This window comes from Microtus oregoni, unplaced genomic scaffold (genome assembly GCF_018167655.1).
Source record: "Microtus oregoni isolate MIOR12 unplaced genomic scaffold, Mior012 000002F_ref0000024, whole genome shotgun sequence".
Classification (NCBI taxonomy): domain Eukaryota; kingdom Metazoa; phylum Chordata; class Mammalia; order Rodentia; family Cricetidae; genus Microtus; species Microtus oregoni.
In genome coordinates, this window is record NW_024543061.1 from 88,755,001 (window position 1) to 88,777,319 (window position 22,319).

The window sequence follows — 22,319 nt, forward strand, 5'->3', positions numbered from 1 at the left end:
TGGGAGCCATACCTATTCAAACCACCACACGGGACAATCATATGTTCAGCAGGTTTCTCCTGTCTTCCTTTTCTTTTTTTTTTTTTTTGGTTTTTCGAGACAGGGTTTCTCTGTGGCTTTGGAGCCTTTCCTGGAACTAGCTCTTGTAGACCAGGCTGGTCTCGAACTCACAGAGATCCACCTGCCTCTGCCTCCCGAGTGCTGGGATTAAAGGCGTGCGCCACCATCGCCCGGCTCTGTCTTCCTTTTCTATGTAATGATTTTAGTTTTATCTCTGCATTTTCAAGGGTCTTATCTTGTGAAACTTAGTAAATCCTCCAACAATGAAACAAAACAACAAAGTATCAACCCCACCGTTTTATTTGTAAAGAACAAAGCATGAAAAGTCATATTTAAATCCAAAACCTGAAAAATCCATGTCAGTTTGTTCGATATGTTAAAGTGCTTAATATCACAATACTCTTCAGACTTTCTATTATGTTCAGATGGGGGAGGGGGAGAGAATTCCAGTTGTGACATACAGAGTTAATAATACAAAGGGAAGCAATATAATTTAAATGGAGAACTATTAAAAAACAAACAAAAACACAGGGTACCGTTACATGTGGTTCAAGTTCAGCACATTTTTTTCTATGTTTTATATCCTCATTTGACCTTAATATTCCTTTCCACATCAAAATGTGTTTAAAATATACACTGGGTCCAATCCACAAGTAACTGGAACAAGCATGGCTCCTTCCTAAATAACGAAGGATATGACAGAACCCTTTCAGAGAGGGGGGACGTTTACTTGGTGATTTCTTTCCAGTCTGATATAAATATGAATATAAATATGAATACCTCAGTTTGTCTTTCTGAAGTCAGTTTTGACCCTATCCTTGAGAGAGGCATCAGATTTGGGGAGGTATGATCACTGTTGAATTTCCTGTTCTCTTTTGCTGGGGTGCTGAGCCCAGGCCTGGGTATGCTAAGCACACGTATCAGTGAGCTCCACTCTAGCCCACCCTTGGGTTCCTTTCCTCATACTGTAACAGCACACGACTTCAAAAAGCTTCAAATTCGGTTTGATCCAGCAGATTTGTATATGTATTTTAATAGAAATAAGGGACATCTGTCTCCAAGTTGTGCTAAATGATAATGCAATAGTTACATTAGAAACAAAGATTTCTAAAAACACAGATGCTTGCCCAGTGTGGTGGTGCACACCTTTGATCCCAGTGCTGGGACGCAGAGGCAGGCGGAGTTCAAGGCCAGTCAGGTCTACCTGGTGAATTCCAAGACAGGCTCCAAAGCCACACAGAGAAACCCTGTCTTGAAAAATAAACAAAAAACCAAACCAAATCAAACAAAAAAAATAATTAATTAAAAAAATAATAATAAAATAAATCAAACCAACCAGAGGCAAAAGACAGAGGCTTGGAAACAGATGAATTCTATCAAAGCAGAGGAGAGCTCTGCTGTCAATCAATCAAGGTGTGCTAATACTGAAATATGTAAGTTCAGAATGCTCTGTCAATACCATGAAAAGGGTCGACTAGCCTCTGTAGACCTCAGAGAAAATACAATTCCCTAAAAAAAAAAAACCTATTGAAAAGACATCATTCCTAGATATTTTACGTTATGAGGAGCTCTGTCCCCAACGCCGTCAAACATTTTCCTGGGGATCTGATAGTCTTGTCTGCTGCCTCATATTCTGAAGTACTTTAGAGATATTAACACATGCCATACAGGAATTATTATCTCCATCTATTTTTCTTTACATTTACTTATATGTGCTTACTGTCAGAAAAGTAGAAGCAACTTGGTATTATTCAGTGTTCTAGCAGTTCATTAAAATAATTTCTTAAAAAGTCATGTTAAATAAACCCCACAGAGCTAGAAAAGGTACAGTAAGTATAAACATTTAAAATGAAATCTGCAAGTTTTAGGTTTCCTCTATCAGTGTTCATTCCGAGCGGGAAACAAGGTCATGCTGGGAGGCTCCACTTTGCTCTTGGGCAGTCATGGTGAGGTGCTGAGGGTCCCCTGCCTCCTGGAGCACAGACAACTTCTCATATGTAATATGCAAACCCAGTCACCATAGAGGTGACATGAAGGTGCTTGGAATTAGGGGCTTTAGTATGGAAGAAAAATACTTGGACAGTAAACTTGAAGAACTCAAGATTTTGGCAATTTTATTTTTGCCTGCTGAGGACAGAGCCCCAGCTTTTTGTACATGCTACCTAAACACTCTACCACTGCACCACATCTCCAGGCATAGCAAATTTAATAAAAATTAATAAAAGAAGCAGTTTTGATTTTCATTTACTTTGAGGTGATTCTAAAGTATAGTACTAGTTTAAGAAAACACCCAAGAAGGGTGCCTGTTGTATGGTCCTTACAAACGTGGGCATGGAGGGCTATGTTTTGAGAAATCTGCTTCTGTTGTGATGTAAATATTTTCCATATTGACTCAGTTTGTTATAAACCACATGATAAGTCTTATCATTTGCAAGAGGTAACTCCAAACTCAGTGGGAGCATTCTTACCTCTCACATCCTAAGGTCTTGATGGTGTTTCTACTCATTGAATTTATTCCATAAGGCAAAGGGAAACTCAGAGGAATGGCCATACAGGTCAGTCAGGATGCTCCCAAGAGGCCTAGCTGTGTGAGCAGGTGCCGCACCTGGGAGAAGACCAGCCTTCAGGAGGATGTACGGTGGTTTTAACCAGTCACTTCACTAGTCCACCCAAATGACTACACGGAACAGAACTTTATAGGTATTTGTTTGTTTGTTTTTTGGTATTACTGTAAGTAACAGTTCTAAGCACAAGTGGGAATGCAAGAGATGCAATGCCTAAGAGATTAAGGACAGTTTGTTGGGCAGGGCACTCGCTTGAATCCCCTCACTCAGGAGGCAGAGGTAGCTGGATCTCTGTGAGTTCCAGGTCAGTCTGATCTAAAGTGGAATTCCAAGGACAGCCAGGGCTACACAGGGATATTCTGTTTTACAAACGAAAAACAAACAACAGAACCATTTAAGTATCAGTCCTTATTAAGTGCTACAGGAATATTGCTTCATATCTGTACGGGTGAATGAAGATTCAACAGAAGAAATACGACTAGGTAAGAATGCTTGGAAGGTTGGTCTCACGCAGCCTGGTGTGGTAAAATCCCTGTGTTGTCAAGGGGAAAAGGGCAAGAATGTAATCTTTGATTCTGTTCCCACGTATAAACCAAGAAGCCGTACTGGATGACTCAATTGTACAGCATACTAGCTTAGAATCTTCCTGGTGCTGTTTCAGGACGGTGGCCCTATGGGAAAAGGGAACAATAAAAGCCTGAAATGGACCATTTATAGCTCCTGGATGTTTCCCATAGTAGATTCGTGTCTCTAGAATACTTATTTTAGGTAAACAAATCTCTGGTTCACCCAGGCCATCTGGAGCCCTAAGCCCTCCCTTCCCTTCCCATTCCCAGGAGCTGCTCCTCCTTGGCTGAGCGGTGTCTGTTACAGGGAGTTAGGTCCCTCATCTATTAGCTTCTTTTCCTCTATAAATAAGGGAACGGCGCTGTTGGCAGGAGCCCAGGACCCTCAGGGGCTGCAGCCCCGCTCTTCGGCTACAAAGGGGAATAGACCCGGGGCTCTGCTGAGGCAGTTTTGCTAACAGGGTATCAGCGCCTAATTAGAGGTCTCTGACTTAACAGAAGATGAAGACTTATGTAATTGCTAACATATTTATTCAGCGGCAGGGCCTGAACTGCCCTGAGCCAATCGCTTTACATTTCCCTGAACACCCAGAAAGGTTCCTCTCTTTCTCCCAGCTTCTGTTATTTGCATTATCATGGTCAACAAATACTTTCACAAAAGCATTCCAATCACACAGAGACCTCCCCTTCTTCCACATTCCTTCCATTTCCTGAGGGGGGCGGGGCAGGCGGAGAGGGTGGCTGGAACCTAACAAAGACAGGGCTGGTGGTCTAACTCTGGTTACAGACTTTAGATGGCCAAGTAAAGTGCCGAGTCACACTGGTTTTTGCAGTTATTATGACTAAACGGCTAATACTGAAATTCATTATCTCCACGGTGCTCTCAAATAACAGTAATAAAAATTCCAAGAACGAAGCTACTTCAGGCTAATCTTTCCAAAGTAAAGTAAAGAAGCTATAATCCCACACTTAAACACACTTCTCAGGACTTTCGTGTTTTCTTTCCGATGAGCCAAGCCCTTGGGACCTGGCATTGCTGTCTGTATGTGTGTGCCTGTGTTCGGAGACAGAGCCTCACTTTGTAGTCCTGTCTGGCCTGCAACTCAGAAAGATCTATCTGCCTCGGCCTCCCCAGTGCTGGGATTAAAGGTGTGTGCCACCTTTTAATCTGCTGGAGTCTGGTATTTAAAATACTTTAACATTTCCCCAAACTGGAGAAGTGACTCATAATTCAAACGTATTGAATGGTTTATAACCCAAAGGTAGATGAGGACTCTTGTACAATATGTAAAGCTGTGTACATTCACCACACACAGGACGGAACTCCAGGAAGGACGGCTGCTTCACAACGATGCATTATGGGTTCCTTTGTGATTGATCCCTGGAGGGTTGCGCTACGGACACATTTACTGGCTTCTTCCTGACTAGCACCGCTCTCCCACCCCCGACATTTTTAAGCTACTTATTTTAAGTCACAGGAATATTCAATCTAAGAAAAGTATCTTATTAGAGTAATATAATTTCTTAAAGATAGCATATTTACACACATCTAACACATGAAAATACTCTGTTTTATACTAAATTTCAGGTTCAAATGAACTACAATACAGCACTTTGCCTCGTGTGCAGAGTGGAGATTGTTCAAACTGGGCTTCTACTGCACAGCACCGCCCAGGCAGTGCTCACTGTGGTCAGACCAGTCCAGAGGTCCCAGAGCTGGGGAGGGTTCAGGAGCCAGCGCAGGATGAAGAGTTTCTGTCAGCCGGTTACACGTCTACTCCTTTGATTAGAGATCCTTCCAAGACTATGGTGAAGTCCTGAATAGTCTGTAGAATTCGGATAAGGGAGTTGACAGTCATGTGGTCTCGGAGAAGTGCGCTCTCCTCATACATTCGGGTGATGGCGGGACACTCCGCTAGCAATGGAATCCACTGTGGGAGCAGGTGATCCCTGCAGATCAAACAGAAACAGCGTCTGAGCGCCCTCCTGTCTTTCCCTTTAATTATCAGCCAATTGAAACAACAACACTACAATAAATTAAGAGTTCTCCTAGGAGCAGCTGTGGTGACTATGCCTGTTTAGTTCAAGCACTTGGGAAGCAGATGCAGGCAGATCTCTGAGTTTGAGGCCAGCCTAGTCTATATAATGAGTTACAGGCTAGCCACAGCTACATAGTGAAACCCTGTCTTAAAATAAAATAAAATAAAATAAAATAAAATAAAATAAAAGTTCCCCAAGGGGGCTGGAGAGATGGCTCAGTGGTTAAGAGCATTGCCTGCTCTTCCAAAGGTCATGAATTCAATTCCCGGCAACCACATGGTGGCTCACAACCATCTGTAATGAGGTCTGCTGCCCTCTTCTGGTCTGCAGACATACAGACAGAATATTGTATACTGTATACATAATAAATAAATAAATATTTAAAAAAAAAAAAGTTCCCCAAGGAATCTTCTCCTGGGAGGAGGCTGAAGTCTTGGGTGTAGTCAGAGGAAGAACTCACTCACAACAAATACAAACAAAAAAAAAAAGGCAAGTTGTCAGGTGACCTTGTAGGAGAGACTTGGCTCCTGACAATGATGGGTGGAATCACACCTTGGTAGGACTACTTTGTAGTTATGATCTCTTATCTCTTATTCAATCCTTTTCCTTAAGTCAGAGCCCTAAGATGGACTAGGAGAATATATTTCTGTCTCTCTTCCTAATGTGGCTATATTGAATAAATAACCCTTTTTCTGCTTTTCATTACGTTTGTGAGCCTGTGTGGGTTTGTGCCGTGTGCACACAATGCCTATGGAGGCCAGAAGCGGTGGCCACACCCTCTGGATCAGGGTTAGTGCTTATTTGTTGCTGGATGTGGGTGCTGGGAACTGAACTAGGGTGTTCTGAACTTCCAGAGCTGAGTCATCTCCCAGACCCTGATTTCACTATTAATTTGGCTTTTACTTGGTTTAACCAAGTAGCTGAACCTGGCTTGTAGCACAAGCTGTGACTCACAGGTCAGGCAAGAACAAAAATCAATGTACACACATTAGTATTTTCAATTAGCAGGGAAGGAGTTAGATGGTGACCACTCTGGCCAAATTCTGTGCTAATGTTGGCGCGCTTAGGGAATGAGTTTACATATTGGCCACACCCTGTTCCCCACCCTCCTGCCTGTCCAGGAATCAGGGTGCCCAGCTGCAGGCTTGTAATGAAAAAACTTGTCCATTCTCAGAAAGACGTAGGAATAGAACATACTTCCATCATCTGGGCTGATTCCCCTCCTCAGAGACCCTGCCATGCTGTCTGCACACGCAAGGGCCTGACCATGTAAATGTTAGGTCTCACTCCGTGCCCACGGCTCCTCCCAGCACTTCTCCCCCTGCCCTTCCCTAAACCTCTCCATCTCAGGGGCTTTGCTTCCCTTCCCCCAGCCGCATCTCCCATAACTCAGCCACCTCTCTTGATCACAGGGTCCTCTTGCACTCTCTCCCTATGGTCCAGTTTAGTCTGTTGGCCATGTTCAGCCTGGACTCTTGCCTCTGCCTGCTTTCTCCCCGACACCTACAGTAAAAATCTCCATACTTTAGGAGTCATATCATCCTTTTATTTCATTTTTGTTGTTGTTTTTGTTTTTCTGAGACAGGGTTTCTCTGTAGCTTTGGGGCCTGTCCTGGAACTACCTCCTGTAGACCAGGCTGGTCTTGAACTCACAGAAATCCACCTGCCTCTGCCTCCCGAATGCTGGGATTAAAGGCATGCACCACCACCACCTGGCTCTTTTTATTTCATTTCTTTGTTTACTTAATAACTTTGCCAATTAACTCAGCATCCCTTGCTGGGATCTATCTCAGTGTCCCTCTCAAAACCTCCTGTATAAGTGCTGGCTGGGAAAGCTTTCTCTTAGCTCTCCTTATTTAGTTCATTCTAGCACCAAATTTACCCAGAGATTTGGGGTGGTGGTGAGAGAAATAATAAGTGAGTTAAGGGCAGACATTCATGACTTCAAAGTTAAATAGTTTATCTCCTTTAATCTCCCCCCACCCCCAGGATTTCTTTATGTAGCCCTGGCTGTCTTGGAACTCACTCTGTAGACCATATTGGCCTTAAACTGACAGAGATCCTCCTGCCTCTGCCTCCTGAGTGTGGGGATTAAAGATGTTCACCACCACCACCACCTGGTTTCTTTTGATTTTTTTTTTTTTTTTTTTTTTTTTGGTTTTTCGAGACAGGGTTTCTCTGTGGTTTTGGAGCCTCTCCTGGAACTAGCTCTTGTAGACCAGGCTGGTCTCGAACTCACAGTGATCCGCCTGCCTCTGCCTCCCGAGTGCTGGGATTAAAGGCGTGTGCCACCACCGCCCGGCTGTTTTTTTTTTTTTTTTTTTTTAAAGATTTATTTATTTATTTTGTTTACAGTGTTCTGTCTGCATGTGTGCCTGCAGACCAGAAGAGGGCACCAGATTTCTTTACAGATGGTTGTGAGCCACCATGTGGTTGCTGGGAATTGAACTCAGGACCTCTGGAAGAGCAGTCAGTGCTCTCAACCGCTGAGCCATCTCTCCAGCCCTCTTTTAATGTTTTTTATATTACTCCTATTATTATAAATATTTTTAGTGGTGCTAGGGGTAGAAACCCAGGGTCTTGTGCACTTTAGGCAAACACTCTGGCACTGGTTTACATTTCAAGATTGTTTGCTTAAAAAATAAAATATCAGAGCCGGGCAGTGGTGGTGCATTTGGGAGGCAGAGACAGGGGAATCCCTGTGAGTTCAAGATCAGCCTGGTCTACAAGAGCAAGTTCCAGAATAGACTCCAAAACTACAGAGAAACCCTGTCTCAAAAAAAATAAACAAATAAATAAAATATCATGGCTCATTGGGTAAAGGTGCTTGTTGCCAAGTTTGATTACTTGAGTTTGAAACTTGGTTCCCATATGGATTCTCAAAAATTGTGTTCTGACTTCCATTTAGATTCCTGCCATATCTGGGGCTGGAGAGATGGCTCAGTGGATAAGAGCACTGCTTGCTCTTCCAAAGGTCCTGAGTTCAATTCCCAGCAACCACATGGTGGCTCACAACCATCTATAATGGAGTCTGGTGCCCTCTTCTGGCCTGCAGGCATACAGACAGAACATTGTATACATAATAAAATAAATATTTTAAAAAAGTGGGGGAGGGGGCTGGAGAGATGGCTCAGAGGTTAAGAGCATTGCCTGCTCTTCCAAAGGTCCTGAGTTCAATTCCCAGCAATCACATGGTGGCTCACAACCATCTGTAATGAGGTCTGGTGCCCTCTTCTGGCCTGCAGGCATACACACAGATAGAATACTGTATAAATAATGAATAAATAAATATTAAAAAAAAAAGATTCCTGACATATCCCCAACCCCACGCCCCTAGACACACACACAGAGAAATAAACAAATGTGGTGGTGGCACACGCCATTAAACCCAGCATCCGGAGGCAGAGGCAAGCAGATCTCTGAGTTTGAGGCCAGCCTGGCCTACAAAGCAAGTTCCAGGACAGCCAGGACTACACAGAGAAACCCTGTCTCAAAAAACAAATAAAAAAAGAATTCCAGCACAATTAACAACCACTTAAAGCTTTTTTCTTTTTTCTAGTTGTAAACCTACAATATCCTACTATTCCAGGAATCTGGCCAGAAGCCCTATTTATAGGGAAGAGGCATATTCTAAACCCCTTATATCCAGTGGCTCTGGATTTTACCTACAGACTATAATTCCATCTAAGGCATCTCCAGAGCCACCCTATAATCTTAGCTTTATCAAAAGACAGAAAAATGGGGGCAGGGAGTAGTTTCTGAGACACTTTTTGAGATGTAATTTGAGACCCACCAAAATGCTAAAATATTATTTGAAGAGTTTCCTTGAGAAGCCTGGAGCCTGTACTCATCCTGGGCACACCTTACTCCTTACTATACAGCTACAGTTCTCCCTTGAGGAGCCCAGACTGCACACTCAGGTATTTCTTCCACTTCTTTACTTAGGTGTGTCTCTTTCTCCTAAACCTTGCGTCTAACATCTATATTAAGATATCTTGTTTTAATAACAAACAAAACAAAACAAAACAAAAGAGCTTGTGGTGGTGGCGGCGGCACACACCTGTAATCCCAGCACTCAGGGAGGCAGAGGCAGGTGAATTTCTGTGAGTTCAAGGCCAGCCTGATCTACAAGAGCTAGTTCCAGGACAGGCTCCAAAGCTACAGAGAAATCCTGTCTTGAAAACAAACAAACAAACAAAAAAAAAAAACTACAACAACAAAACAAAACAAAGCTATCTTGTTTTAAAAATGCTTTTTTTTTTTAAAAAAAAATTATTTTAAGCAAAGCATGGTGGCAAATGCATTTAATCCCAGCACTCAGGAGGCAGAGGCAGGCGAATCTCTGTGAGTTCGAGGCCAGCTTAGTCTACAGAGCAAGTTCCAGGACAGCTAGGGCTGTTACACAGAGAAACCCTGTCTTGAAAAACAAAAAGCAAAAGAGAAAACAAAAACAAACAAAAAAACCCCAAAACAAAAGAACAAAACAAAAAAAGTATTTTAATTTTTCCTGAATCTATTTATTCATCCCCCCCCCCCTTTCCACCCAGTGCTAGGGACCGAACCTATGTCCTTTTGCACATTGGTCGGGGGTTCTACCACTAAGCTCCACCCACCCCCAGCCCTTTTTCCGTATTTTGAGGCAGTGTCTCACGAATTCCCTAGTCTGCTCTTGAACTTGCTCTGTGGCCAAAGCAATGCCTAAACTTGTGGTTTGTCTGTCTTTGCCTCCTGAAGAGCTGGTATTACAGAGCAGTGCCATGAGGAATGACTACTTTGTTACTATGTGATTTTGGGATAGTTTGCTAATGTATTTGGGTCTCATCTATTTCCTATTTTCTCACTTATAAAACAGGTAGATGGGGGCTGGAAACATAGCTCAGTGTTAAATAGTACTTGCTGCTTTTGCAGAGAATCTAGGTTCAGCTTCCAGGACCCACGTGGTACTCACAACTGACTCCAGTGCTCTCCTCTGGTTTCTACAGGCACCAACCACTTAGCTCATATACATATGCAGGCAAAAGAACACACATGTATTGATTTTTGGTTTTTAGAGACAAGACTTCTCTCTGGCTGTCCTGGAATTTGATTTGCAGACAAGGCTGGCCTTGAACTCAAAGGTCTTCCCTTCTTTGTTTCCTGAGTGCTGGGATTAATGGTGTGAGCCACCACACCTGGCAAGGAAACCATTTACACACAAAATAAAAATACAGAAATCTTTTTAAGAAATGGGTATATCAGTTGCTATTGTAACACAAAGTTAATGAGAAAACAGCGGTCTCATAATAAAAGTTGGAAAGAAGAAATCCAAGAAAAATGGGCATAACCCGGTATAACTTTCCTAGACTCACGCTACCCACATACAGAAATAAGAAAAGCCTAACTCTGACTCTGTACCTTGTTCCAAGGCAAACTAGGATCTGGAATTTGCCGTCCTTCCCGATGCTCCTGGGTGCAGTATTTATAGCATTCACATAGTGGCAGAAGGTTTTGCAAGATGATTTCTGAATGAGTACATCATCTTCATTGTCTAAAATCTGGTCAGTAGTTTCAAAATAAGCCACTGCTTTCTCTGAGGAAGACAAGCAGAATCACACCACATTACAACAGTTGTATACAGAAATGTCAACACTCTATATGTAGTAAAAATCATCTGATTTACTCTGGAAACTCTACTGAGGCTTGGCACCATTGTTAGCCCTCTAATCCACTGACTTCAGAATGAATCGCAGAGATCTGTGGTTCGTGACATAACACTGATTCAGTGCCGGGACCTAAAGGAGCCTGGTGGAGCACTGACTAAATCAGCGAACAGAGATGCAGTAAGCAGACATCAGAGCCAGGAGAAATAAAATAAATTCTAAGCTTTCCAGAAAGCGGGGAAACAAATCACACTTAGCTGTCTTGTCAATTTTCCTTTCTTTGCTTAAAAGTTCTGAGTTCACGTAGGCCTGCTTTACAAACACAATACGGCTCACTGAACCTTTAAAGAAACTGGGAGCTAAAATTCTTCATAACTAAAGAAAAAAATCACAAAACTTAGGATGCTTTTAAAAAGATTTATTTATCTTTATTTTACATGTATGGGAGATTTGCCTGTCTGCCTGCCTGCCTGTCTGTGTACCATGGGAATACAGTACCTTCAGAAGCCAGTGAAGGGCATTAGATCCTTGGAACCACAGTTAAGGAGGGTTGTATGCCATCATGTGGATGCTGGGAACCGAACCCAGGTCCTCTGGAAGAGCAGCAAGTGCTCTTAACTGCTGAGTCATCTCCCCAGACCCCTCCTTTATTTTATTAAATACTTATTTTATGTGTGTGTGAGGCACCTTGTGGTAGTCAGTTCTCTCTTTACACCTTGTAGGGCCTGGGATCAGACTCAATTCTTCTACTCGTTGAGCCCTCATTACTCTAAAAACATACGAGTGTATACTGCTTTTTATTTATTTAAAGTGTTAGCTTTTGGGGGTTTTTAAAGAAACATTTCAATGGCTTTATAATAGCGAACTTCTACTTAATTTACCTACGAAGTCCCAGATGAAGACATTCTTGTGAAAGATGCGGGCAGATTTGAACCCATGATGGAAAACTTGTTCCAGTGCAGCAACCAGGCCATTTTCTCCACACAGCAGCACCGTGAGGCTTCCTCTCTGTAAACCATAAGGTTAACACAGTGACAAAACAAAAATAGAAACAACACTAGAGGGGCTGGACAGATGGCTCAGAGGTAAAGAGCTGGCTGCTCTTTCAGGACTGGGGTTCAGGTCCCAGCACCACATTACAGCTCACAACTACCCTTAACTATAGCTCCAGGGGAATCACTGTTCGTTTCTGTCTTTCCAGGAATCAGGCACGTATGTAGCACACAGACATACATGCAAGCAAAGAACTTATATCTAAGAAATAAAGTAACCCCCACCCCACCCCAAACAATGACCACACTAGAGAAACAAGAGCTGAGTGAGGTAGCCAGGCGGGGTAGTGCATGACTTTAATCCAGCACTCGCAGGCGGATCTCTGTGAGTTCGAGACCAGCCTGGTCTACAAGAGCTAGTTCCAGGACAGGCTCCAAAGCTACAGAGAAACCCTGTCTTGAAAAACCAAAAAAAAAAAAAAAAAAAAAAAAAAAAAAAAAAAAAATCCAGCACTCACGAGCAGAGACAGGCAGAGTGAGGCCAGTTGGTCTGTATAAAGAGAGCTACAGGAGAGCCAGGGCTACACAAAGAAACTGTCTCAAACAAAACAAAACAAACAAAAGGGTCTACCCATAGGAACATAACAGTTTCACTGCCCCCATAATACCTCCTTTTCAGGTTTGTGGAAGTGCTTCACGATGTTGTTCACAGCTTCTCCAATCCCTTCCTGGATCTGTCCAGCATTGGGCTCTGCAAAACAATCAATATTGTCAACATTTAAAAAATGATTTATTTATTATGTATACAGTGATCTGTATACATATATATGCATGCATGTATATGTGTGTATGTATATATATGTCCTATTGTTTACATTCTTTTTTTTAAAAATATTTATTTATTTATTATGTATACAATATTCTGTCTGTATGCCTGAAGGCCAGATGAGGGCGCCAGACGTCTTTACAGATGGTTGTGAGCCACCATGTGGTTGCTGGGAATTGAACTCAGGACCTTTGGAAGAGCAGTCAATGCTCTTAACCACTGAGCCATCTCTCCAGCCCCTATTGTTTACATTCTTGTCAGAAATAAATAAACCAGCCGGTGGTGGTGGGAGGCAGAGGCAGGTGGATCTCTGTGAGTTCGAGGCCAGCCTGGTCTACATAGGGAGTTCCAGGACAGGCTCCAAAGCTACAGAGAAACCCTGTCTCGAAAAAACCAAAAAAAAAAAAAAAAAAAAAAAGAAAAAAATAAACCAAAATACTATGGGATGATCAACTGTAAGTCTCTGTAGGAAAAACTCCATCTTAAGCAAGCTAGCTTTTCCAGAGACTCAATGCAGTTTGCCAATGGACAAAATGGCCAAGTCCAAGGGTTTGATGCACTTGAAAGGAATCCAAGAAATCCTCAAACCCCAGCCACACTACCTACAAACTATAACTCAAGTCAAGTTGGTGCGGGACAATTAATTGTCTGTATTCTGTCAATTACGTTTTAAATAAATGCTGACTGGTCAATAGCCAGGCAGGAAGTATAGGTGGGACAACCAGACAGGAAGTAGAGGCAGGTCAATGAGAACAGGAGAATTCTGGGAAGGAGAAAGCCCATTACTTCCCAGTCCTGCCCAGACACAAGGCAGAAGATAGGAAGATGTGACCTGCCCTGCTGGAAAAGGTACTGAGCCATGTGGCTAACACAGATAAGAATAATGGGCTAATATAAGTTATAAGAGTTAATAAAAAGCCTGAGCTAATGGGCCAATCAGTTTATCATTAATATAGACCTCTGTGTGATATGGCTGAGGGACCTGGTGGGAGAACAGAAATCAGGCAGGTTAGAAACTCCACCAACATCAAATGTCTAATTTTCTCTGGTTTTTCTCAATTGAAAATAACTTAAAAACAAAACAAAACAACCTAACAGCCGGGTGGTGGTGGCGCACGCCTTTAATCCCAGCACTCGGGAGGCAGAGGCAGGCGGATCTCTGTGAGTTCGAGACCAGCCTGGTCTACAAGAGCTAGTTCCAGGACAGGCTCCAAAACCACAGAGAAACCCTGTCTCGAAAAACCAAAAAAAACAAAACAAAACAAAACAAAACAAAACAAAAAAACAACCTAACAAACTAACAAACACTCCTCCCTGAGAAAACAGGACAAGATATTCAATGCAATCACCTGGCACCTATCGTGAAGCGCCAACAACTCTCTAGACGTGAGGGGTGGAGTGGGAAGACCCCTTCATCATTCGTCATTACTCAGAGGTTCCCTGCCAAGAATCTTGTGGGTGTGTGCTAAGACAGCTGAGGCTCTCAATGACCCACGTGAAGTTCTGCTGCTGTGGTTTAAGGGAAGAGGCCAGGTGATGCCCTGGCTAGAGGTTAGGCTTTCTTCTCTTCCTGACTGGTCACTCTCCTTGCTCCATTTTACCCATGAGCACTTGTTCATCTAAGCCTCTTTCTAGACAGCTTGGAAGGCCGCCGGAATGGGACCTGAATCACTGTGGTGGTTAGAATGACTCCCATAGGCTCATATATTTGAATACTTGGTCCCAAGTTGGTGGAACTATTTAGGAAGGATTAGGAGGAGTGGCCTCGTTAAAGGAGTATGTATGTCACTGGTGGTGTGCTTTGAGGTTTCAAAAGCCCCCATCTCTGCCTCAAGACTGCAGTTCAAAGTAAAAGCTTTCATGTACTGCTTCAGAGCCTCACCTACCTGCCTGCCGCCATGCTTCCCGCCAGACTGTCATGGACTTACCCTCTGAAACTAGCAACCCAAATTAAATGCTTTCCTTTAGAATTTGCCTTGGTCATGATGTTTTAATCACAGCAACAGAAAAGTAACTAAGATAAAACAACCCTGCATACCACATACTAAAACTAATCATTTATTTTTAGGGTCTTATGTAGCTCCAGCTGCTATCAAACTCACTATGAATTTGAGGATGTGGATGGCTTTGTACTTCTGATCCTCTTACTTTGACATTTTGAACAGTGGAATTATTAACTGGAGTCACCATGCCTGGTTTATGTGATGCTGAGAACTGAACCAAGCACTTCCTTCTTGTTAGACAAGCCATCTCAAGAGAGGTATGACATCCATGTCATGGTTTGGAGCAGAATGGCCTCCACAGCCTCATATATTTGATTTTTTTTTTTTTGGTTTTTTGAGACAGGGTTTCTCTGTGGTTTTGGAGCCTGTCCTGGAACTAGCTCTTGTAGACCAGGCTGGTCTCGAACTCACAGAGATCCTCCTGCCTCTGCCTCCCGAGTGCTGGGATTAAAGGCATGTGCCACCACTGGGCGGCCAGCCTCATATATTTGAATGCTGCATGTCTGGTTCCCAGTGGTAGACTGTTTATGAAGGAGTAGGAGGTATGTCAATGAGGATGGGCTTTGAGGTTTCACAGATTTGTTTATTTGTATATATGGGTGTTTTGTCTGCATGTACAACATCTGCACACCAGAAGAGGGCGTCAGATCCCACAGGATTACAGTTATAACTGGTTGTGAGCCACCATGTGAGGACTGGGAATTAAACTCTTAACCATGGAGCCATCTTTCCAGCCCCATGGGGTTTTTTTTTTTTCTGTCCTCATCTTGTGAATCAAATGTGAGCCCCAGCACCACTGCCAGACGGTCACCATAGTAACTGTGGACTAATCCTCTGACACTGTAGGCAAAGTCCCAATTAAATGCCTTTCTTTCTTTCTTTCTTTCTTTCTTTCTTTCTTTCTTTCTTTCTCTCTTCTCTTCCCTTCCCTCCTGTCTGTCTTTTTTTGAGACAAAGTTTCTCTATGTAGCCTCGGCTATCCTGGAACTTACTATGTAGACCAGGCTGGCCTTGAACTCCTGAATGCTGGGATTGAAGGGATATGCCACCACAGCCTGGCTTAAATCTTGCTTAGGTCATGGTGTTTTGCCATAGCAATAGAGCAAGCAGTAACTAAGACAATCCTTGATTCCAAGAATAGTTTTAAAATAAAAAAGGTAAGCAAATTTTATCTAGAGTCAGAAGTAGAGATAAGCAATAAGAGAAAAATGGGGTGTGTGTGGGCAGAGGTAGGCAATTCTTTGTGAGTTCAAGGACAGCCTGGTCTACTTAGTGAGTTCCAGACCACATAGGAATACAGAGTGAGGCCCTGCCAAAAAAATAAAAAAACAAAAAAGGTGTGTATATATGTAGCTTGCAGCTCCAGGGGATTCACTGCCCTCTTCTGGCCTTCAAGGGCACCCCCACCCCAGCCCCACAGATAAAATAAATCTTAAAAGGGGAAAGGAAGCTGCTTAGTTCTACAGCAAATGCTTAGCACACAAAGCCTTTCTTTCATAGAGATCACGCGATATGATAGTCTCTTAGGCAAGGCGTGGTAGGCCACACCTTTAATCCCAGCATTTGGGACAGAAGCAGGTGCCTCTCTGTAAACTCAAGGTCAGTGCGGGGTGTGAGTGTGTGTGTGTGTGTGTGTTGGGATGGGGGTGGTGGTGGTGGTGTGTGAGATGGGGTGAGAGGATGCATGCATGCACACACATGCATGCTCTTGCACACGTGAAGGTATTGGGTATCTTCCTTTAACAATCTCCACCTTATATTTTGAGACAGGGTCTCTCACTGATCTCAGAGCTCTCAGGCTGTGTTGTGTTAGGCATTAGATCTCTGGTTACAGGGTTCCTCTGTCGCCGATGCAATAAGCCAAATCAAACATGAATTAATAAACCCAGATTTAATAAACAGGGCAATGCAAAGCAGAGCAGCCCTGTGTTACTCTTAGAAGTGCAAGAAAGAGACCACAAGGCAGATCTATGGGCTGGGCCTTAAACAGCCAGTAGGCGGTCTTGAGCAGTTCCAGGGGAGCAGCTGCCAATGGCAGGCTTTCCCAGGGGCGGGGTCTGGGATAGGAGGAGTGGGTGCTGGCCTGTGAGATACTTGACTCAAGACCATCTATCTTACTTGTCTACTTATTTACATTTTTTCTCCCCAAACAACTCCTTGAATCTTGCATTTTAAAATTTATTTTTATTACTTTAGTTATGTGTATGTATGTAGTTGGGGTCAGGTGTGTGCATACGAGTGCATTCTGCCTGTAGAGGCCAGAGGTGGTTGTGTGCTGCCTGATGTCTCTGGAAGAGCGGTATGCTCTCCACTGCGGAGCATCTCTTCGGTCCCCTATTTACCTTACATTTCTGAGACAGGGTCTCTCACGGAACCTGGTGCTCATCAGTCTGGCTAGGCCGGCTGGTCAATGAGTTCTACACCTCCCACACTGGGAATCGAACTCAGATTCTTATGCTTGGGAAGAAAGCATTTCACCTTCCGAGTCACTCCCCAGCCCCTTGTTTTTAAAACCCCTCATCATAATTCATCAACACAACTGGAAGATGGGCCACAGAAGCCTACAACACCCGAGGCACACTGGAGACAACTCACTGGCAGGCTTCCCCGTTAGGGAAGTAATACTGAGTCTCCTGGTTGTCGTGGGAGACTTCTGCTGTGGTGGAGTCCGACACTGCTTTCCCAGGTCTTCATCTGAAGCCGATGTCATCAATTCTCCAATAAGAATTCTCTCCAAACTTCCATCATCAATGCCTTTCCCCAGCCACCGCCCACATGGGAATCTGATAGGGTAGGGGAAAAACATCTTTTGAATCTACTTTTGTTGTTGTTGTGAATTTACTCCAGTCTCCAGAGATCCCATGAATCTCCATTTTTAAAACTAGATTTTAGTTTTCTTTTCATTTTGAGATAGGAGTCTTACTATGTTGCTAAGGCTATCCTAAAATTTACTATGTGAAGGCTATCAGGCTGGTTCCTACCTCCAGGCAATCTTCTGTTTTAGTTTCTAGAATACTGGGATTACAGGTGTTTCTGACATGACTGGCTTCTACTAGTTTTAATTAAAGGTTTAAAAATGGCATTGTAAGTAGCACAAATAATAAAAACCCAGAGGCAGATACTGGGGTTCAAGCTGAAGATCAGAAAAGCAAAGCAGGAAGGCAGTGGTGGCACACACCTTTAATCCCGGCACTTGGGAGGCAGAGGCTGGGGATCTCTGTGAGTTTGAGGCTAGCCTGGTCTACAAAAGCTAGCTCCAACAGAAACTCTGTCTCAAAAAACCAACCAAAAAAACCAAACAACCAAACAAACACCCCCCCCCAACCAACAACAACAACAAATCAAAGCAGCCATGCCACCAGAGAGTTCTCACCTCTACCAAGGCTCAGACACACTGAGGTGATCCTGTCCTCAGAATGACTGCAGTGCTCTCCACCAAGCTCAGACTGCAGACTGAGCCCTCAGCTCCTGTCTCCTCCCATCTCTCTAGTGCTGGGATTAAAGGTGAGCACCACCACTGCCTGGCTTCCAAGGTAACCAGTGCAAGGTAACCAGTGTGGCTGCTGGAATTAAAGGTGTGCACCACCACTGTCTGGCCTGGATGACTGACTAGTGTGGCTGCTTTGCACTCTGATCTTCTGGCAAGCTTTATTTATTAAAACACAAATAAAATATCACTATAACTGTAGGTGAAGTCCATGATGCTAATATGAAAACACCAAGTCCTCTTAACCATCAAGCTGTTTCTTCTGTAGCTTTCACAGTCCTGGGGCTGGACTCACAGGCAGTTGTGAGCTGCCTGAGATGGCTGCTGGGATCTGAACCTGGTTTACCTGCAAGAGTATCAGGTGCTCTTAACTGCTGGGCCATCTCCTCAGACCCAATCTTCGTTTAAAAAGAATTTTTGGCAACAGTATTAATTATTGTTATTATTATTTTCTCTCTATGTAGCCTTGGCTGTTCTGGAACTCGTTTTGGAGACCAGGGGCCTCAAACTTACAGAACTCTGCCTGTCTCTGCCTCTTCGGTGCTGGGATTTAAGATGTACTCTACCACACCTGGCCAATTTTAGGTTCTATAAATAGAACAAAATACTCCCCCCCGCCCCCCCAAAAAAAACAGGTTCAGGAGGTAGTGGCAATGCTTTAGGAAAATTTAAAACATTTAGCTACCTAAGAGCTCCGAGACAAAGATTCTGTTCCTCCTGAGTCCATTTACTCACCTGTATGTGTGTCCTGTGATTTCATTTCTGACCATGACGCAATCCACCAGCCATTTAGCTAACAGTCCGGAGTTATCGTGGCCGATCTGAGCGGTGGTGAGCTTCCCCAGGTTCTGGCACTGTAGAGACAGGACCACACATTATTCTGTACTCAAGTCTTTTCTACTCCCTTTCAGCGTTGGCAGCTGACTTTGGCTCTATCCAACACTCACAGAGACCTACCCTGTCCAATGTGCTAGGTTTAACACCATAGACAATCTCCGTGTATTCTTTGCTCCGGGGCCCTCATACAATGAGGCAGGGGTGGACACTGACTATGGTGTGAGGGCTTGAGGTGCTGGACTAGAGATGCAAACAACCCTTAGAAGAATACTGGAGATATAGCATTTGCTTCTACTGGAGAAACCCAGAAACAGAACCACTGATAAAGATTCACGCCTTGCCTGAAGGGCAAAGATTTCAGCAAGTAGGGAGGGGTCTTATTTAGATTGGCTTACAGCAAATAGCTCATTTAAAGAAACCACTAACTGATATTTGTACATTTTTAACAAGAGGACTAGGGGTATAGTTCAGCGGTAGAGAGCTTATCTAGCACGATCATCTCACCTACAAGGGATATTTTCTCCCAGTCTGTGCCTGAAGCTGCCCTAATAGCAAACCTACACATACTGTATTTCCCTATATGCACTGTGATGTGTCACAAATACCAGGTCTTTCCACGCTTTACGCTCTGGGTCCTTCTCTGCAACACTACTCTTAGGCTGTGGGGCCACTAATAAGTGAAGTAAAGGCTACAAAAACACAAGGCACTGCCACACCAAAATACTTAATCTGATAACCTAAATGCTCACTAAATGATGAATGGAAGGTTAGCACACACACACACAAACACACAGTCATGCTAGACAAAGGCAGAATTCAAGGCCGACACGGGAACAGCCTGTCACTGTGCTAATCATAACAGGGCACAATCAGAAAACTTCTAATGTGCACCGAGGGTGTAGCTTAGTGGTAGAATTCTTGCTGACCATGTGTAAGGTCCTGGGTTTGTTCCTTTGCAACAAAAACCAAGAATGTGTAAACAACTCTCACACTCAAAATCTTTAATTTTCTAATTTAATTTAACTTTATTTTAGAGATAGGGTTCCTGTGTGTAGCTTGGGAGCCTGTCCTGGAACTCGCTCTGTAGCCCAGGCTAGCCTTGAACTCACAAAAGATTCATCTGCCTCTGCCTTCTGAGTCCTGGGATTAAAGGCATGAACCACCACCACCCGGCTTTTGTTTTGCTTTTGAGACAGTTTCATTATGTAGCTGAGGATGGTTTTGAACTTGCAACAATTCTTCTGTTTCCATCTCCTGAGTGCTGGGACTCCAGGCATATGCCCCCATGCCTGGCCTTTTATTTTTATTATTTTGCTTTTTGAGACAGGAACTCATGTTACCCAGGCTAACCTCAAACCTGCTACTTAGCAGAGGATGGCCTTGAACTTCTGACCCTCCTGTGTCTGTTCTCAAGTGCCAAGGTTGCAGGAATACACCACAGTGCTCAGCTTCTATATTTCTGGACCACAACCGCAGAAAGTGAAATTATGAATGAACTGTAGGATAAATGTTCCTACATTTATGCTCTTTGTGGACAAGTAAAAAACAATGGTAATAGGAATTATAAAAAATGGACGCGAATTAAATTCTGACTGAAAAAATCTGATAACGAAAGGATCACAGCCGGAGGACATGCTGAACTGAATGAAACGTCAGAGCTCTAAGTTCTGAAGGAATTTGCCTTGTTTATCAATGGAAGGTGTCATGTGACCCAGCTGAGAGACATGCTGACAGTTTTTGTAAACCCTCAAGGTTTTAAACTTTTACATGCAAATAGATGTGAATCTGCCACATACATAAAGCCAAATGGACCGCTGGGCTATGGATTATGGTTCCAAGTAAAAAGGGCTCTTCCTAGACCCCAAGGAACGTAAGTGAACAGAAATTAATCAGTACTACTTCTTTCCTGAAGTGCAAACAGGTTATCAGGACCAACCCGAATACAGGCTCAAACATATGGAAATACCTTACTAGTGATACTCAAAACTGCAACATGAAAGTCATATTTACAGGGGCCGGCCGGGTGTTAGCGACACCGAGGCAGGCAGATCTCTGAGATCAAGGCCAGCCTGGTTCAGAGAATGAATTCCAGGACAGCCAGGGCTGTTACCCAGAAAAACCCTGTCTTGAAAAGCAAAGCAAAATAAAACAATATTCTTCTATAAATGCCACTGTGTGCTTCAAAAGCCATAAGCATAGACGTCAGTTCTCTGGGTCTGAGGAGAAACCAGGGAAAGCACTTATTTAATTACAGTTTCTGTTTGTCATGTTCTGTGTTAGGCACTGGGCATCAAGGAACAGGACCTGGTAAAGCCTACAACAAGTAGAAAAACGGGGATTAGCAATGAAACAAAAAGCAAACTAGTGTAAGCTGCTCCAGACAATTATAGGGACATAATAACAAAATGATCCTGTATGCTCGCATATTCCTTTATTTCATTTGCTCCACAAAAAAATGAAAAAACCAAACCAGAGTTCTTCTGTAGAAGTAAAAAGGTATTGGCTAACCTACCTCAAAAGTCATCTCAAGTAGGTTTTTTGGAATCTGCATTACTCCGGTGTCTCCAAGCTCTCCCGAAACACAGATCCACGGGTTTGATGTGATGATCGCATTGCTCAGCTTTTTAATTGGAATTATCACTGCTCTATAAGGAATCACTGAAAGAAAACCACGGAAGTGAAGTTAGAAAAAGTCACAATTACCCAGAACTAGTTGCATTTAAGATACATTTTGCTTTTTTATTGTTTTGATGTATGTTTTGGCTGCACGCATGTATGTACACCACATCTGTGTCTAGTGCCCTCAGAGGTAAAGCAGAGAGTCGGATCCCCCAGAACGGGAATTATGGTATTAGAGTTGTGAATACCATGTGGGTGTTCAGCAAGAACAAGTGCTCTTAGCCACTGGGTCATCTCCCTAACCCCTGATATTTGGTGTATTATGATTTTTTTTAAACAAATATATATAAAGATTTTATTTATTTATTGTCTGCATGTTTGCCTGCAGGCCAAAAGAGGGCACCAGATCTCATAGATGTTTGTGAGCAACCATATGGTTGCTAGGAATTGAACTCAGGACCTCTGGAAGAACGGGCAGTGCTCTTAACCGCTGAGCCATCTCTCCAGCCCTTATGACGAGCAGTGAGGTGCAGTAATTAAAGGCACTTGCCACCACGCCTGACAACCCGAGTTCACTCCTGGAATGCACATGGTGGATGGAGAGAACCAACCCCACAGAAAGACAGGATTAGGTTACTGAGGTGAGTCCTGTGCAGGAGGAGTCTGGGAGAGCCAGACATGTCACC

General features: G+C 43.4%; 1 protein-coding gene across 5 annotated transcripts in view; it reads right to left on the reverse strand.

Annotated features, from left to right (window-relative positions):
- Window positions 1-344: 344 nt before the first annotated feature.
- Window positions 345-22,319, reverse strand: part of Dennd5b (DENN domain containing 5B) — a 116,499-nt gene continuing 94,524 nt past the window's right edge. For all 5 annotated transcript variants that reach the window (XM_041630269.1, XM_041630258.1, XM_041630236.1 and 2 more), the window contains 7 exons: window positions 21,527-21,672; window positions 18,913-19,031; window positions 17,286-17,473; window positions 12,530-12,612; window positions 11,751-11,877; window positions 10,625-10,799; window positions 345-5,140 (listed from right to left, as the gene is read on the reverse strand). In XM_041630269.1, the coding sequence (XP_041486203.1) occupies window positions 4,957-5,140; window positions 10,625-10,799; window positions 11,751-11,877; window positions 12,530-12,612; window positions 17,286-17,473; window positions 18,913-19,031; window positions 21,527-21,672 (1,022 nt within the window). In that variant the 3' untranslated portion in view covers window positions 345-4,956. The remainder of the gene's footprint in view (window positions 5,141-10,624; window positions 10,800-11,750; window positions 11,878-12,529; window positions 12,613-17,285; window positions 17,474-18,912; window positions 19,032-21,526; window positions 21,673-22,319) is intronic.